Source organism: Ziziphus jujuba, chromosome 4 (genome assembly GCF_031755915.1).
Source record: "Ziziphus jujuba cultivar Dongzao chromosome 4, ASM3175591v1".
NCBI lineage: Eukaryota > Viridiplantae > Streptophyta > Magnoliopsida > Rosales > Rhamnaceae > Ziziphus > Ziziphus jujuba.
In genome coordinates, this window is record NC_083382.1 from 2435010 (window position 1) to 2450564 (window position 15555).

At 34.9% G+C, this 15555-nt stretch overlaps 2 protein-coding genes across 2 annotated transcripts; both read right to left on the reverse strand.

The window, feature by feature from the left end:
• Positions 1-5072: 5072 nt before the first annotated feature.
• LOC112491455 (protein LEAD-SENSITIVE 1-like) lies at positions 5073-9871 on the reverse strand. The gene is made up of 2 exons (XM_048472335.2): positions 9432-9871; positions 5073-5911 (listed from the first exon to the last, which is right to left on the reverse strand). Exons 1-2 carry the CDS (start codon positions 9523-9525, stop codon positions 5307-5309), a joined length of 699 nt encoding a protein of 232 aa, XP_048328292.1. The 5' UTR covers positions 9526-9871; the 3' UTR covers positions 5073-5306.
• A 2065-nt stretch (positions 9872-11936) lies between these two features.
• Positions 11937-15072, reverse strand: LOC125421989 (protein LEAD-SENSITIVE 1-like). Its single transcript, XM_048472377.2, has 3 exons — positions 14457-15072; positions 13522-14279; positions 11937-13388 (listed from the first exon to the last, which is right to left on the reverse strand). The coding sequence occupies exons 1-3, from the start codon at positions 14572-14574 to the stop codon at positions 13254-13256; spliced, it is 1011 nt and encodes a 336-aa protein (XP_048328334.1). The 5' UTR covers positions 14575-15072; the 3' UTR covers positions 11937-13253.
• Between the last annotated feature and the right edge of the window lie 483 nt (positions 15073-15555).

Consider the following 15555-nt stretch of genomic DNA (forward strand, 5'->3'; position numbering starts at 1 on the left):
GTCCTAACAGCAATAGAGATATGCAGCAATAGTTTTACAGCAGCAACAGTTCTGCAGCAGCAACAATTCTGCAGCAACCGTTTTCTTTGATGTTAATATAATTTAAGTTCTTTTTCTCTTTCCCTTTATGTTTTTCTCTTTAGTATTCTCTTGGGTGAGAGTTGTGAGGGGAGAAAGGTTGTAAAAGGGGATTTTGGGTCTGGTATATGGGTTTTAGGTGGAGCTTCTAAAACAAAGAAAGAGAACTAGATAAGCTGTAAAACACATTCAGTTATAGTGCATTTGAACTCCTTGTGGAGCTCCGAGGACGTAGATTCAATCTTGAATCGAACCTCGTAAATTCTGTGGTGTTTTGATCTAGTTTATTATTTAATTTCTTGAATGTTTGTGTTGCTGAAATTGTAACAGTATGCATACTATGATTTGAGCCTGCTGCGTGAGTGAGATGGATCACCGTTCCATCACCAACATATATCCCTGATGAGGTCGATCACATTATATATAGCAGCCAAACAAGCAATAAACAAGTCCTCATATTGGTCATGAATTCAATAACATCGTTTATATACTATATAATAAACATACAGATTCTCATGAGATGGGAAAAAACATTAAAAAAAAAAAAAAAGGGGGTTTGTTGGAGCACAAATGTATTGTCTTCGGCATCCAAAAGAAAAGGAGAAGGAGATGAAGATCATTATTTATTTATTTTTTTATTGGCCTGCCTCCATGTGTAAATACGATCCCCAAGCTTCAAATATTTTTCACTCTGGATTTTGTTTGGAAGCAGTACTCTCTTGATCTTGTTCCATAACTCTGCTGATCGTCATCTTGCACTTGGGATATTTCTCTCTTCTGCTAAGCAAATAATCCCGGGTTGGCCACTAAGCACATATATATGTGGTCACATAGGGACATAAGAGTGTATTAAAATAAGCAGTTCATAGCAGAAGGATTAAGTCCATTCCTAAATTGTTTAACAAATAATTACGACAGCAAACAACCTAACCAAATATGTAACTATTGTGTGTCACCTATCCCCATCAAACAGTTAGTCAACAAGTACACGTTATATCAGTGCTATGACTTTTCTATTGATCCCACCCTCCAGAAAACTAATATGCATATGTTTATCAATTTATTATGTATAAACAGGAGAAAGAGGAATACCTAATATTCATCCACAATGTGAGCCATAAAATTAAACATAATGCTTACAGCTAATGTGAAAGTAACATATATCTTTCCGAATCATTTTTTTGGTTGAAATATTTTGTTTAATTAATGTTAAAGAAATTAATCATACCTTTGGCAACCTTGCATAAACATGAATAATGAGCACTAGATTAATTGAGGTAAAAGAGAAAATAAAGAAAATAAAGAAAAAAAAATGAAGAATATGATAAGTATATGATGAGGCTAAAAATGACATGGTTGAAGTAGTAAGGAAGGAAGATCATGGTCATCTATGATGGTATCAAGAAGTAGATGGACATAGATTAAGCTAGTTAGAATATTTGCTTCATGAGCTCACTAACTTTGTATTTGACAGTAACAATGTTTCTTTACGTATTTATTGATACCATGTGATGGTTTCTTACAAATTATGTCACTGCCCTACTGGCAGTCATTTCTGAGGTCACTAACTGTTCATTTCATACTAGCAAATAGCATGAAACTCAGTTAGTATATTACGGGACGTAGGATTACCAAGTCTGTGTAGGTTCCCGGGCTAAGGTCTTTTATAGCTGGAGGTTGAAAAGTGCCCTCTCTTGCCTATATCGGGGTAATTGAGTACCAGGTTTTGGCAGTGGAGATTATATGTTGTTATACATTATATACTGTAATTAATTACATATGTTTTAGAAGTTTATTATATAAGAAAGAAGTTGTGGTCTCACATCTACAGAAACCAAAACATATAGGCAAATACACAACAGATACCCGATACAAAAGTATAATATGCTAGCACTGTGGAACTAGGCATAACAGCAAGCATGGCTGAAGTAAAAGCCACAACCATCCCAAGGCTAAAATATAAGTGAGAGTTGCAGCAACTCTTGTAAAATATAAAAGCAGATGATAGTTATGTTCCAAGGCACCGCAAAATTGTAAGAAAACTGAGGCAGAGGAGCACTAGAAGGCTAATGAATCTGCTATCGCAAACAGTTGAAAAGATGTCTTGTCAGATAGCAATTCCAAGAACTTTCTTGATGATTTGTCTTATTTATACGCTCCAGGCACTGTAAAACCCGCTGTAAAAGTCACTATTGCAATCAAACTTGCCACCAGTAGATGAATGTTGGATATGTTCTTCAGTCTATGAGATTTCATGTCTCTGTCCTGATCATAACCAACTTTTTTACTTGTGTGATCATCATCATTTTTTCTTTTAGATCCCACTATATTATTATATCCTTTCTTATTTGCTTCCCATATTCTCCTATATACAAAGTGGACTTGGTTGCCCACCCTGACTCTCCAACTTCATTGCAATCATAGACTGAAAAAAGTTTACACGAGAGACAAATTAAATTGGTTTAACAATGAAAGGTGAAACTGGCAACATAAAGAATTAGTTTTAGTAAAAACAGATTTTCCTAGTGCTACTTGTGGAACGAAAATAATGCAGCCCCAAAATTAATCTTGGAAATAAAGTGGCTAAATGGGTATCAGCCATCATGAAATATCTTTCGTAGCAAAATAGAGAAATATCTTTCGCAGCAAAATAGATTGAACTTTACTTTAGATATTTTTTTGACACAAATGCATCGATAAGAAATTACCATTTCATAACTAAACTCTAAAAGAATCAGTCCAGCTGCATGGTTCAGACCACTTGCCTTGTAAAGCTCCCAATATTTGGATTAGTCTGAATCAAGTCAATTGGCTTTTGGAAGTTGTGATTTTGAGTCTTCTTGTGAACTCTGATATCATTCACAAGGATGGTTATGATGCTGTACTTGTTCCTTCCAGCAGCCAGATGCAGAGGAGTATTGGCTTCATTATCCACTGCATTGATAAGACTCTCAAGCCTTGGCTTCTTCAGAATAAACGTGACAGCATTAAGGTTTGCATTTACAGTGGCAACATGAAGAGGATTGCATCCTCTGTTGTCAACCAGGTCACGAGCATCTGGTTTGTAACTAATAATTAGTTCCATTACATTGACATGGCCCTGTTCAGCAGTAATTTGCAGAGCAGACATGCCTTCATTGTCTTGAAGATATGCAATACAAAGTAGAAGAATTCTGAAGGAAAAGTTGAGTTGCTTCAAGGTGACCCGAATGTGCTGCACAGTGAAGAGGAGTCCATCCTAATACGTCCTTTTTTTATGCAAGCCCATGACTTCCTTTTTCAAGCAGTAAGTGTATAATATCAAGAAATTGATAGAAATTAATTATTAGTTTCTATATGGAGATATGGTTTAGGACCTATAGGAAGAAAGAAAATGTAAAAGACAGAGTGCCCATTTGTGTTGGCTGGTAAGCCTTTCCATATCCTACATTGATACATTGATCTGCAGCATGCAAAAAGAAAGCTGCATAGCAGGCGCAGGAATTCTCCAGACATAAGTCAGGCGCCTGATATTCAAAGATGCGAGCGGCAACAAACATTAATTGTTTACAAAGGAATGTGAGTGTGATTAGAAACTAGTATACATAGCACTACCAATTACCCCAAAAAAAAAAAAAAAAAAAAATGTCATAACAGATTGTAATTAGAAGTGTCAAATTTTGTAGCTAAAAATATTAGCCAAAAAGAAAAGGGTATAGATAACAAATCACCATTATGGGCTCGAATCATGGCTGCGTGCAAAGCATTTATGTCATTGGAGCCAAAGCATGAAGCTGAAGGAAAAATGTTGTAAAATGTGTTGTGCAATATTGAGAAAACCTCTGTCCACAGCAAGGAAAACTAGAGATTCATTATCATCATTCACCAAATCTAGCAATCCTGCATCTTTTCCATCAACAGCTTTGCTACACCAGATTGAACATTTTTAACTGCAACATGTAAGGCTATGTCTTTCTCCTTCAAGTTTTTCATCCTTACAATATCAGCTGCTTGCTGGCTTTCAACATCCAGCAAACCACCAATGAGAATCTCAACCATTTCTTTGTTCTCTATTTTTGCTGCTATATGTTAGGGACTGTCTCCATCAGAGTTTTCTTGATGAAGTAGCGATGGACATAAGCGAAGGACACCTTTTGAAATACACGATCGAACCTCACAGCAATGTGAAGAACAGTGTTCTTCAGGGGTGCTACCTTGAGAGATTCAATCCTCTGTTCCTCCAGTGCTTGAATAAGGCTTCAGTCTCCTGAAGCTGCAGCTTCGAACACTGCTCTATCCATTGCCAGCAATGGTCTCAATCACTTTCCCCAATCTCTATCTTCTCGGTTAAGGTGAAAAGAAGGGATAGACCAACAAAGATTATGACCCCAAGTCATCTAATTTGTGTTAATTATCCTTTTAATTACAAGGTGAAATTAAATATATCAATATTCAAAGAAGCCATCAGATTTATTTTATTTTATAATATGTCTAATCCTCCGAGTGGAAGAATATTTAATAGGAAAGCAGGGAGGAAAACCATCTTGATGTCCTTTGAGAAATTATATGTTCTATAATTTGCAAGTTATATGCTTGAAATCAGACAAAGGCGTGGTAGCTGTGTGACTAATTTATTCCAAAAATTTGTCATCAGGTTTATGGAACTCAAATGTAGCTACCAAAGAATGAAGAGACTTCGTAGGATTCATAACTAGTCATGAGTAGACTTCTTGAGTCTTTCAATTAACCCAAAAAAAAAAAAAAAAAAAAATGAAGAAGAAGAAGAAGAAAGAAGAAGAAAGAAGAAGCAAGCTTCTAGAGTCTTGGTCAATGGTGATATTGATACCAAAGCAAAATTATATACATGAAGTCAAAATACCTTAATAAACAAAATAATTCGCAGCCAACAAAAGAGTGCTGAGTGCAACAAGTACATGGATGGATTTTTTATATCCCAATAGAACTCCCATCGAAGTTATGCATGATCATCTTAAATCTATCTTGTCTCACCCATTTCGATCATAAGAGATTTTAAAAACTTGAATTCATGTCAAAGTTGCATACACTTTGTATCTCCAATTTGTGAAGATGGTAGAGATTTCACAACTCCATAAATGGTTCAAGAGAACCAACGAAGTAAATAACCTCAACATTCAACAAAGGCAATACATAAAACAACAATCTAAAGGTACAACTTTGTTTATGATAAACTATTCTTCCTTCGCTGTTTCAGTTGCAGCCACAGAAGCTTAAGGGAAACGACGAACAAGCTCCTCAACTTCTATTTTAGTAGCATCATCACGGAATCCAATATCATGAGCCAATCTAATAACGCGGTACGTGCCATAAACCGAAACTGCAAAACCAAAATTTCCAAGAGGTATTGTAGACAAGGCAGCAACAGCGAGAGCAAGGAGAGAGAGCACACTCCTTTGGGCACCAGGCAACACTATCAAGCCTGTTTTGCAATAAAGCGCAAAGTCTATACAATTTTTTTCGAAAAGGTCGTAGGCACCAAAACCATTCTCAAGAAGATAAAACGCGCGATGCAAGACAACTTCAGATGGATCGGAAGAGGCAAGGGTACACACAGTAGCACTTCGAGGGTTGGCAAGTAATTCGGCCATACTAACACCATATTTAAAGAGATAAAGATCTCCACCATAAAGAAAACAATCTATGCAGGTAGAGACCACACCACCAAGCCTTGAATGATAACCACATATTGGACAGGGAAATGCTGCATAACGGGATGATGACGTTGAGCCAAAATTACTTGACACAGTTCCTGAGCCAATTTCCCTGTTTGCAGCTACAGTGAAGTGGATCAACTTTCCATCACCGACATATATGGCTGGGGTAACATAGCAGACAAATAAGCAAATCCCATGGTGGTGAATTTGTAATGGAATATACATACAATACGAAACAGAGACATTCTCATCATATGTAAAACAGGGCTATTAGGCATTCAAGGACGAGGGGAGAAAGAGAGAGAGTTTGAAGTGTACAAGATGAAAACTTTTCAAACGTGTTCTTGTGCTTAATCCCATTACCAAATAGAGCCATCATTTTTTTGTAAGTAAAAGATATATTATCATTAAAAACCCTCAATCATCATCTTACCACCAGGTTTTTAGCCCAAGTCTAATGAAAATGATGCCAAGCTGGTAAGTTCAATTTACATTGTCACACATTACCTGAAATTGAAGCATATACATTTCTAGGGGGAGGGTCAGGGAGAAGAGAAGATGCTCTTTTTATATCCTTATCCATAAGTTTCCTAATCCTACTTCTGTATAATTTTTACTCTGCTCCAACCCCACTTTTGAATGATAGACAGTTTACTCTTTAAGAAATTGCTCTTGAAAATTATCCTAAAAGTAAAAGGAATACAAGAAACAAAAAGTAGTCATGAATTAATAAATTCCTGGCTTAAATCTTTTGTACTCCATGAACTAATTCATTTCATCTAATCTCTATCTAACCAAAACAATCCAAACTTGTAATGCTGAAAGGATTGATTAACAGAAGAATAACTCGAGCTCAAGTCTCAGACAAATATTTGGACCAGCAAGCAACCCAAGCAAAAACAGTTCGCCACTTATCCAGGGGCGGATTGAGCGGATTTGGCGTGCCCCCAAGCTAAATTCACAATCCCCATTGATAGTATACTGATTTAATGAATTTTTTTTTTTTTTACATTTATATATATATATATATATATATATTTATAAAGAAGGTCAATAATGTCAACATATTTTAAAATTTTGAATTGTTTTGTAAAAGAGTCTTAAATTCCTCTTTTTTATCCATGCTCATATTCACCATAAATGGAATACAATAAATGCGAAAGATAATTAATAGTATTTAGTTTTTTCTTTTTTTATTAACTTTGTACTAACGTTAAAAAATAAAAAATAAAAAATAAAAAAAAACTCCTTTATTATTATTATTGTTCTTTTTTAAGCAAACTCTTTATGAAATTTAGTGGATAAAATCTTCATGAAACAAACAATTAATTTGTATAAGTTAATATATATATATATATATTTAACCAATATTGATGAAATCGGATTACTAACTCTCTTTCTCATTTCAACTATAAATAATTTATTTTTGACGAAAAAAAATTAAGATGAAAAATGAATAATCTTTTATGTCTCCTCGCGAAGTAGGAGTTGACATAATCAACAAGAATAATGAAGCCTGCAATCAACATCATTACATCCCATTCTATACCCTTCATAAATACACCCCGTCCAAGTCACCAATTTAAGTCAAAATTAAAACTACCATCGAAAAAGAAAAAACTTATTAAACATGTTCCATCTTCAAAATCATTACTGCAAAAAATGCAATATTTCATATAGTATTTTTTATATATATAATTTAAAATAAGTTACATAGATACTATGTAATTGTTGGTACATGATCAAAATTGCCTAACGATAGTATATATATTGAATTTTATAACACATTTTTTAAAATTTATACTAATTTTTGCCCCTAACTAACCTGAATTCCCAACTACGCGGCTGCAATTATCCCTTTCGTATTGGTAAATAAAGGCAGGATATAAGTCCTAGGAGTTTTCTACTAGTCTGTTTACCACACAATTGATAAAGAAATTCTAATTGTATTTTCAAAAACTCTAGACATTTCCATTATAAATTTTTTATTTTATTTTTTATCTTCATATAAAATTTACTAAGAACACCCATTAATTTGGTTTATAGAGTGCAACCAAACATCTTCAAAGATGTTAAGATGTATACAATCAAACAATTTTGAAGATATTAAAATGTATGCTATGATCAAATAGTCGTACAAGATATATTATCCAAAAATAGTTAGAAATACAAGATTAAAAAATTTTAAAAATATTTAAAAATATACGATTAAATATCTTTAAATTTGTTTAAAGTATACAACTAAACACCCTAAAATATATATTATTCAAGATGTCAGCAGTAAGAAAATCAGTACTTAGTGCTGGAATTTTTTTTTTTTTTTCCAAAATGTGCAAGCATATTATTGGCTTAATGGAGTGAAATAGTTGCAAGTGCTCAAAGGCTGTGACTGCATAATGGTTAATGATGATACCACTGATGGATTTGGGTTTGATATTGCGGATCAGATGATCAGAATCATGGTTTTCTGATCCCACTATTTTGTTTCATTGACTTTTCTTTTTCTCCTTGTATAACTTGGCAGGTAGTGCAATTTTGGCTTTGGCTTGGCTACAGAAAGAGTGAGGAACGTTTTGGATCAAAGCGTGAGTGTGTGTGGGCAGTTTAGGCATTTAAAAAATTATATAAAGTGCTTTTCAAAAATTTTTGAATATTTGGTTAGTGGTATATAAAGAATGGGAGAATATAGAATTTTTTTGGAATTATTAAAAAAAAAAATATATATATATATATATATATATCCAATTGACATCTATTAGGTTGGGACACCTCCAGAAAGCAGAAATAGTATGCATATATTTATATGCATGTATAGCGTATAGCAAAACAAGCAAACAGAGTAGAGAGAGATTCAGATGTTAACATTCCCTTTTTAATTTGTTTCGGCCTTTCTGATGTCAAAAGAGACAGACTCTACAAGAGAAGCTACTCTTTTCTCTATTATCTCCATTCATTCCAGTTATTAAAATAACAGGACAAGAATTCTAAACCTAGCCGGAGCACTCTAATCTCATTAAATATGAATTTATAGTGGGTCAACCCATGAGGGAAATACCATTTTTTTGACACCACATACATAATAGTCACAAAATATAATCTTTAAAATAGAGAAGTTCTAATGAATCGAGAACCAGAGTCATTTTAACCCAATACAGACAGGTTTTAGTATCTTCTCAATAGAATAATGGCAAATTTCGTCCATAAACAATCTTGATATATATAGACATGTTCCTCCAAAAAATGGACCATAACATGCTACTGCCAGTAACTTCTTTTGTCTAAATGTTAGACATGAAAGATAAGCATCAAACTAATGGTGCTAAAATCCCGTTCCAAAAAAAAAAATAATAATAATAATAATGAGAGTAAAAAAAGAGACCCAAAAAAAAAAAAATCCAAACAAAGAATTAATATAGTAAATCTTTGCCAAAGCTAATCCCACTTGACCCTAAATTTAATAATATCAACAATCTAGGATGATTAAACTTATGAAGCCTAAACCTTGTCGTCTAACACAAATAAACTGAATCCTCAAGCATTTAGACAGATCAAAATAGAAAACAATACCCATCGAAGAATCTGTGTTGAATCCCATTAAACAATGCAATTTAATATCTTATTCTGCTCATGTAAATAAATAAATAAATAAAACAGAATAAAATGGAGAAGAAGAAAAAAAACCATGATGGGCATAGACATAGAGCTCCCTCCAGGAAAATACGTGATCTCCAGGCTTCAATTGGTCCCTCTTGATTTTCGTCGAAACTATTGCCATCTCATACTTTGGGCGTTCCTCTGCTTATGTCTCTCTCTGCTCTGCAAATTTCTGATCTTTGGGGAAGAAATGGATTATTTAAATTCAACCCAGAGATTCGATCCCAACAATGAACAACTCAAAGAGACGTGAGACGGAGATAGAGAAAGACGAGAGGAAGGCAAATGGGTAATCTTTTCCTTCGTCTCTAAGGCACTTTCTCTCTACTCTGGCTCTTCCTCTTCCTCCTCTTCTGTTGGATTGAAATTATTAATTTATTCTTACTTGTAGTTTGTAATTCTTTTATTCTTTCCCTTTATAGTTTGGATTTCGCATGCCTTCAAAAAAATTTAGAACTGTTATAACTTATCGACGTTGCGTCATTTTTCCGAAGGAAATCAGATAACTAGGGAAAAAAGAACATGGTACCTTCTGTTTCAATTCCTTGTGTGAGAGAGAAAATGAATACTGTTTTTTTTTTTTTTTTTTTAAAAATAAATATCCATAATTTTATACCGAGAAAGTAAATTAACATTATATATATATATATATATTAAATTAGTTGACAATTTAATCGTGGCTTTTAAAAGCCTGTGGCTGATGCTTTTTTATAATTAATTTTTTTTTTTTTTTTTTTTTTTTGGCTCGGTATAGGGAATACCAAGTATAGGAAGAAGAACATCAAAATGAGGATGATCAGAGCTACTAAAACCAGTTTAAACAAGAACCATACAGTACGTGGGAAGACCAAACAATGAGAAGCCAATCCCTCAACTTGACCACATAATCTCTCTACTTCAATTTTAATAGCATTAGGACGAGCTCCAAGTATCAAAAGAGAATCTACTGGTACAGTATAGGCCAAGACTTGTAGCTGCCGGAGCAGTAAAACTAGCAGGCATGAGTTGGATTTGACCGGGAAAAAAAAAAAAAACACACACACACACACACACAAAAGCAGTAAGCCAAGATGGATGCTACTGTTTCATTTTTGCCAACATTAATGTCAGTGAGCACCCTATGAATATCCCTGCAAGGGTCATACATACAGATAACAGGAAATTAAGCAAATAATTCTATGGTGGCCAATTCATATTTCATTAACATAAATTTATAAACATATACATTAATATCATATGGTTGTGAAAACACAAAAGGACTAGTGCTGTCAGCTGGCATTCAAAGATAACGGAGAAGAAGACAAAGATCACCACGATAAGCATTAGTATTGACTCCGGATCCCTTCCATGTGTAGATGTGATCCCATGCAGGCTCCAATTCCTCCCTCCGGGTTTTGTTAGAAAGTTTGTTCCAGTACTACACTTCTCTCATCTTCCACTAGAGATTCACCCTCTAATCTTCAAATTCGTGTCTTGGGAAATGGGAATTCGATGATTCATCCCCAGATATCCGATGCCACCAATATTGAACAACTGAAAGAGTCCAGAGATGAGAGGAGATGATAAAAATTAACAGCCAAGGCGCATGGGTTGGACTGTAATGCAGAAATTATTAAGTCTATTTCTCAGTTTTTTAAACAACTAAACGATTTAGGCAACGATGCTACCAGTGTATGTTGCTTATCAATCAGTCAGACAACAAGCACAGGTCAGAGCTAGGAGTTTTCCTCTAATCCACTTGCCATACAATAATCTTTGATGAGGCACCTCCATAAACTAAAATATGCATAGGTTTATGAATTTACTATGTTGACACAAAAACAGAACAAGACATGGAGAAAGAGACTAATAATGTTCATCCAGAAAGTGGGCTATAAAAATAATTATTACAGCTAATTTGACACTAACATATATATATATATATATATATTTGGTTAATTGATAAAGAAATTTAACCTGCAACCTTACATAAACATGAATAATAAGCACTGGACTAATGGGGTAAAACATGAAAACAAAAGAACTCCAAATGAAGAATATAATAAATTCATGGTGAGGATAAAATCGATCGACATGGTTGAAGTAGTAAGAAGGAACATTATCATCTATGATGGTAGCAAGAAGAAGATGGCAGTAGATTAAGCTAGCTAGATTAACTGTATAATTTCTTCATGAGCTCACTAACTTTGCATTTGAAAGTGTTTCTTTATGTGCTTATTGATACCACGGGGCGTGTTTCTTACAAGTTGAGTCACAGCCTTACTGGCAGTCACTTTTAAGGTCACTACTGCTCATTTCGTACTGGCAAATAGCATGAAACTCAATTAAGTACATCATCGGACAGAGGGATTGGCCTAATTCTGTAAAGGGTCGCAACTAGGTCTTGTACAACTAGACAACTAGAGGTTTAAGAAAGAATAGTCTGGCCTATTTCTGGATAATTGAGGACTAGATTGTGCATTTCATTAAAACGGCAGCTTTGGGAAGGATTTGTTGTATCTGTCATACACAAAACTAATACCAAAGCGGCAAGGGAGATTATATGTTGTTATACAATATGTATTACAATTGATTACATATATTTGTAGACATTTATTGTATAAAATAGATGTGGTGGTAACAAATCTATAAAAACCCAAAGATATAAGCAAATACACAACAGATACCCCGATACAAAAGTATAATATGCTAGCATTGAGGAACTAGGCGTTACAGCATGCATGGCTGAAGTAAAAGCCACAACCATCCCAATGCTAGAAATATAAGTGAGTGTTGCAGCAACTCTAGTGAAACGTAAGAGCAGATGATGATTGTGTTCCAAGGCACCACTAAATTGTAAGAAAACTGAGGCTGAGGAGAAGTAGAAGGCTAACAAATCTGCTATCACAAACAATTGAAAAGATGTCTTGTTAGATAACAATGCGAAGCCTTTTTCTGGATGATTCGTTTTATTCATACACTCCAGGCACCGTAAAACTGGCTGTAAAAGTCACTGTTGCAATAAGACTTGCCACCAGTAGATGAATGTTGGATATGTTCTTCAGTCTATTGTCCTGATCATAACCAACATCTTTAATAGTAGAAAAACTAAATATATGCAAAAGCTTATCATGAAGAGATAATTTCTTATTCTAGTTTGTATTGCAGCCCTCAATTCCTGAGGTGGAACTCTTGTGCCGTGATCTGCTCCATATCTAAAAATTGAGTAAATGAAATAAACCGTCGCAACCACATCTTTAAAATAACTAGTCGGGTTTATAATCAGTATTAAATAATAAATAGCTAAAAGGATAGCTGCAATGGCTGCTATTTGCCCATTGGAGCTATGAAATCCTTCTTCTGGAAGCGAGCCAGTTTTGCAATATACTGCAAAGTCTTCACAGTTGCTGTTTAAAAGGTTGTAGGCACCAAATTCTCCATCCTCTGCACGTTGCAGGACAGCTTCTGTTGGATCGGCAGAGGCACGTTTACAGGTACCCCCTCGAATTTTGGCGAGAAAGAAAGCAAGATTAACACCATATTTATAGAGATAGAGTTCCCCACCAGCAAGAAAACAATTTATACAGCAAGATTCCACATGATACTGCGTTGGTTGGCCACCACCACTAATAGAAGCTTCTCCTCGATTAAGGTGGATCACCTTTCCATTGGCCACGTATATCCCTGAGTCACAAAATATATATATATATATATACATTCATATTTTTGTGAGATATACATATAGCAGGGGCAAATAAGCGAACTCCACGGTATCCGAATTTCATAACATAATACTGTATAATTAAGAAATAAACGGTTTACAGTTAATTTAATTCAGCCCAAAACCAAAGTGTTTAATTAATACACCTTCTAAAAGAAGAATAATAATAAATGGAGAAGAAGAAAAGGACCACCATGATGGGCATAGGTATAGGCACGCTTCCACGTGTAGATGTGATCCCCAGGCTTCAGTTGTTCCTTCTGTATCTTGTTGGAAAGCAGCCTCTGGATGATATTATATATATTGAACCAAATAACAATAATAAATAAGAGCATAACACATTATAATTACAATAATTAATTAACCAAAAAAAAAAAGAATTTCAATCATGTATGGAAACCAAACCCAGATGATTACCTTCTGTAATACCGCCCAGTAGAAAGACGTGATGTACGGCAGACTCCAGACCACTTCAAGAGTGTCAGACCACACTTGAACAGGATCAGACCACAAACGTAAAGCAAATGCAAGTATCAACAGTACTAAAAACTTGTCAACTATGGATTGAACTTTACGCTGGAAGGCCCAATCAGGACCAGAAGCCAATATGTCGTCAATTTGAGGCAAATTCAGTGCTTGATCAACTTTAATAACATTAGGACGAACTCTGATATCAGAAGCAAATCTACTAATACAGTGTAAGCCAAAAAATCTACCCAAAATACCACAAAAAACAGTATCAGGAATGAGTTGCTGTTGATAAACTGCAGCAGTAATAGCCAAGAAAAATGCTGTCTGCAAAAACCTACGGCTGAAATCAATGTTATCTATCACTAGCAACCCTGTTTTGCAATATATTGCAAAGTCTTCACTGTTGTTTATGTAACTGTAGTAGTCAGCCGAGCCATTACTGAGGAGGAAAGACGCACGGTTTTGGACAACTTCAGGCGTATCGGAAGAGGCAAGGGTACAGGTACCGTTCAATAATTTGGCGAGGAAAAGAGCCGCATTAAGACTATATTCAAAGAGATGGAGATATCCACCAGTAAGAAAACAATCAATGCAGGAATAGACCACAGCATGAAAACTTGATTGATTACCGCATTTTGGACATGTACTATCTGACCATGCCCCTTCAGTGAAGTGGATCACCTTTTCATCACTGATATATATCCCTGGGGTCACAGCATGCAAATAAGTAAGTATCATGTTTGGTGAATTTATAACATGATTTATATACCATAACAACATATAGATTCTCATTGTATGGAAAAGAAATAACAAGAATGTTATGTGAAGCACAAAAGGACTGTCAGGCATTCGAAAGAAATGGCGAAGAATATGACAATCACCGTGGTGTTTTGTATTGGCATCCCTCCATGTGTAGATGTGATCCCCTGGCTTTAACTGCTCCCTCTGGATTTCGTTCGGAAGAACCCTCTGGATATTGTTCCACAGCTCTGCTCTCATCTTAAACTTGGAATTCTCTTCTGCTCTGCAAATATTGTGTTTTAAGAAATGGGAGTTTCAATTCAAACCCAAGAGATATTCGAAACCAACAATGAACTAGTGGAAGAGATGGAGAGGAGAGGCAAATGAATTGGGGAATCGCTTCCTACAGGGTCTGGTTTAAGGGGTAGTTGACTAAATCATACTGGCTTTGGACTGTAATGGAGAAGGGATAGGCTGACAGAAGGATTAGTTCATTCCCCTATTCTTAAACGATTTTGTTTAAGCTCCGTTTTACAGCCTTAGTAGACCCTGCAAACAAGACAATTTGTCCACCCGGGAGGATATTGGGTACTCGCCCTTCCGAAGCTTAAGTCAGTAATAGACGAGAAAAAAGATCATTGGAGTTACGCGAAGATGGCCTACCTAACTAATGGGGATTGAATCTCCTTTTATTCTGCAATGGTGATAGTGACAATTCATGCAAATTCTTTTGAGGACGGCATGGAGAGAGGCATGGCCGGCTTAACCTCGTTTAAGGCCTCAGGCGTAAAGAAAAAGATGCCTTTTAACTAGCTCTTTAATTTTTCTTTGTTTGCTTCTTTTAGACAATGTAATGATTGAGACTTTTTTTTTCTTTTTTTGAAAGAAAAGATTATCAATTCCATTACTTCAAAACAGAGTTGCATACATCAGACAACAAAGCCGGAGACAGCCATTGTGGCCCAATCTCAAGCCAAGTTTCATAAGAATCAAAACCCACAGCATATTGTGCTAACTGATGAGCCACTTTGCTGGCTCCGCTAACCACAAAATTACAATGTAATGATTAAGACTAAAATACTTAAAAATGAATAACAATCATATGCAAAACACTAACTAGTAATATATATATATATATATATATATATAAACGTAATAAAATACTTAAAAACATTAGCAAAATGAATTTTTTTTATTATTATTTTTTTTTTAATAATCAAATCTTTATAGAAATATAAT